This window comes from Centruroides sculpturatus, unplaced genomic scaffold, assembly GCF_000671375.1.
Source record: "Centruroides sculpturatus isolate CEXI.00-Female unplaced genomic scaffold, Cexi_2.0 scaffold2146, whole genome shotgun sequence".
Classification (NCBI taxonomy): Eukaryota; Metazoa; Arthropoda; class Arachnida; order Scorpiones; family Buthidae; genus Centruroides; species Centruroides sculpturatus.
In genome coordinates, this window is record NW_019386451.1 from 8,913 (window position 1) to 12,803 (window position 3,891).

The window sequence follows — 3,891 nt, forward strand, 5'->3', positions numbered from 1 at the left end:
AGAAAAATGATTTCAATTGAAACAATGCAAGAAATCATCAGAAGGAGTGAAAGTTGACAACAACTTCCTTGTCAAATGGGAGAGGTTCAGGAGTTTACCAATGCTCATTATCCAAACAGAGCTGAGCCACCAGGATCAATGATCTCTACAATGACACCCTTGCCCATCATTTCCGACAGGTGTTGAAGAAGAGAGAGAAACAGACCACCTTGGACATGTTTTTCAAGAAGCCAGCAGGCAAAAAACAAAGGATGGAACAAGAGGAGTTGACCCTGCAAGCTCCGGAAGCCTCTCCTGAATCTGACTCAGATTAAAAAAACAATAAAAAGAGACCTGCTGCAATGTGTAAAAAGTGCGTATCTGTATGAATGTGTGAAGAAAGAAAGAATGTGTTCCTCCACCTCCTCCTCACAACATCTGACTACCCAGCATAATTGGTGACTGCTCCATTTTCATTTTTTTAATGGTACAGTATGGTTATTTTATGCTGCGGAACGAATTATATATTTTAACATGTATTTCTATGGGAAAATATGTTTCATATAACGGACTTTTCACTTAACGGACGTGCACCTGGAACGGATTAAGTACGTTATACAAGGCACCACTGTATTCTTTAAAACTGCATTTATTACATATTTGTATTTATATGAAAATAGTTTTCATTTTCTCTGTGTAATAAATAATTGCACATAAAATATAAAAAGCTTTATTTAATCCTATTGTCACATATCTATAAAAAATGTTATTGCCTTTCCTTTGCCCTTACCTTACCAGAAACTGCAAAAAAGAGCAGCACAAACTTGGGTTGTCTCATGCAGCAATTTTTGGCGCACCAGCCTTGGGCCTAGCTGCTGTGTTTTTTTGGATCAGTAGCAGACTTTTTTCTTTGCCTATACTTTAGCCAGCCCACATACACTCTGAACTTATAAAACTCTCTGATCTGACATCTCTGAACTTATAAAACCAACTATTGTATGATTTCCTTACTTGATTTTGGTCATTATGAAAACTTGTTATGGATAGCAGAATTAATATTTTAATTTAACATTAAGTGTTAAATCATTGCCGTTTTAATTTTTAGTAGATTTTGCATATGTACTTCTGGTTTAGTATAATATGTAAATATTAAAGATTAGATTACCATTAAAATCATAAAATTCAAATGTATTTAAAAATGTGTTCTAAATTTAAAATCTTTGTAAGCCTGATGAAAATAACAATATGTTATCAAAAGTACTTATATTATCATTAATTTATTAAATTCTGTAATGCCAAAAGATAATGTATTTTTCTTAGAATAATTACAAGTCAGAGTCAAATGCTCTGAAAAACTTCATTTGATGTATGAAAATAAAACAACAGTAGAGCATCGATTATCTAAATGTCAATCAAAAGAAAGCTTTCCAGTCAGCAAATTTAAATTTCCGCTAGTGCTGTGGCACTGCAATCTTTAGCTATGTCTTGGGCTACTCCAATATTATTTTTGTTGGTGTGTGAGTTTTAGCTGGCAGCAATGTCACGTCCATGAAACTAAGGACGTGCCATGATTTGAACAAATTTCAACATGGGATAGGTTAATATATTTTTTCGTACATAATCGGTTATCCGAAAAAATCGATTTTCTGAACAACCCGAGTCCCCAATTGATTCGGATAATCGATGCTCTACTATATATATTACAGAATTGTAGCAGATTAACCTGGTTTTTAAATACAGCTGTAACTGAAACCATAGCAGGGTTGAGTATATATATTTTTTAACTCAAAGCCATTTAATAACAATTGAAATTAGCATAAAATAATAAAAAATACATTTTGTTTTATAAGAACCCTCATGAGTTATGGTAGCAACCTTTATACAGTGTCAAAAACATTAATTGTTGTGATGTAGCAACTTAGAATGTTTGGTCTGTATTTCTTCAAAAAGAAAGAGGGGCTGTGACAATAAATTCAGCTTGCTACATTCAAAGGCTTCACAACTTAGTTGAACTGAACTTTTGTCAGTGTGATGTTGAATACTAGAATCTGTAGTTTCAACAGGACAAGACAATGTTGTGGCAGAGTTGAAATGAAACATCAGAGATGAAGCAACAGCAATTCCTCTGAAATGTTACAAAAAAGTCATGCACAGTTTTAGGGAAATGATTGTAAGAATGTGTAGACAACAGATGGCCACAATATTCAAAACATGATTATTTATAAATCCTATGTTGAATGCTTTGAGGTTAAATGTGAGTTGATGTTAAATTAATTTAGCATAATTGCATAACTTGCATGTTATTCGAATTTAAAAACCATCAGGTTAATCTGCTGCACCCTGTATATAAACAAGTAATATTCAATGGAAAAATTTGAATTTAAATCTTTATTTTTTTTAATGTGAATTATTCTAAAAATTTTATTAATCCATTTAATACTAACATTTCTACTAGATGCTATAGTGAAGAGTGAAATTCCAGTTGTAATAATGATGACGGAAATATACTTGCTCATCTCATACCTGTGGATAATCAATAATAATTTATTATTTATAAATGAAATTGTTCATACTGTAATAATGTTTAAATAAAATAATTTAATGACAAAATTTTAAATATATGTATACAGTAATACCTCGATTTATACTACCCCGACTTACGCGAACCCGGAGTTACACAATTTTCAAATCTCGTCAATTCGTCTTTTGTTTGAGCGTCATGCAACCCTTGATTACTCACTCCCACCACACTATTGTTCAGCTTACATGTTCGGATGTGTCACACGGAATCGACACATAGCTACAATTTATTTTGTGTTATTTATTTCTGTGTTTGTTGTATCTACAGAGACTTGAGAGACTCTACTATGTCATCCAAATAAAGTAGAACTAATTCTTCTGCATCAAACAAGAAAAGAAAAACTTTATCTTTGGAATGTAAAGTTAACCAAAAATTGAGGTACACTCACTAACTGTAAAGTTAACATTGGGTACATTCATAAAGTCGAACGAGTTAAACAAGAATGACGTCATCGTTATTCCTATTTCGTTAGACTTTTCAAATGATTCGTTACTAACACGTTTAACTCGTTTGACTTTACGAACTTACCCATTATTAAAGACTTCAATACAAAAATGAAAATTTGTGAATTGGCAAAGAAGTGTGATCTAAAGGAATTGATAGTCAGAACAATTATAAAAGGCAAAGAAAAAATTCTCGAAGCTGCGAAAAATGCTCAATCTTTAAATTCAAGCATCATTCGTAAACGTCACGGTATTATCACTGAGATGGAAACAATGTTAAAATTATGGTGTGATAATCAAGTAAATGTGAAAAATTGTAAAATAATATAGGCCTAATTTGTTATAGATATGTATTATCTAAGATTTTATTAAACATTTTTTCTAAATTATTGCTTTCTTTAGTCTCCGGCCCCAATTAAAAATTATTTGTATGTATTTATATGCGAAATTATACTCCGACTTACACGAATTCGACTTAAGCGGTTACTGCTCGGTCCCACCTATCGCGTAAGTTCGGGGTATTACTGTAATTATACAGTAGCCCCCCCTATAAGACAGGTTCCTATAATTACGATTCCTATAAGACGGCGAAAAAATTTCGACGATATCCGTAAAAAACGGTAAAAAAACTCCTATAATTCAGTAAAATGTCATCGGGCAGCCGAACTACTTTCCGCCGTCCAGCACCACGCTACGGAGAGATTACTATCATCTGTACAGTATTATATATATATTATATATAAATTAGGTACTGTACATATAATTATAAATTAATTATATATAAATTAGGTACTGTATATATAATTATATATTAACTTAATTTATTGTAACTTTATTATAATTAAATATATATTTTCCGCCGTCCAGCGCCATGCTACGGAAAGTTAG

General features: G+C 32.0%; 1 protein-coding gene across 2 annotated transcripts in view; it reads right to left on the reverse strand.

Annotated features, from left to right (window-relative positions):
- Nucleotides 1–1,115: 1,115 nt before the first annotated feature.
- Nucleotides 1,116–3,891, reverse strand: part of LOC111615010 (UDP-xylose and UDP-N-acetylglucosamine transporter-like) — a 36,206-nt gene continuing 33,430 nt past the window's right edge. The window contains exon 4 of one of the 2 annotated variants that reach the window (XM_023356387.1): nucleotides 1,116–2,502. In XM_023356387.1, coding sequence (XP_023212155.1) covers nucleotides 2,497–2,502 — 6 coding nt within the window. In that variant the 3' untranslated portion in view covers nucleotides 1,116–2,496. The remainder of the gene's footprint in view (nucleotides 2,503–3,891) is intronic. The other variant, XM_023356386.1, reaches the window with a different exon arrangement.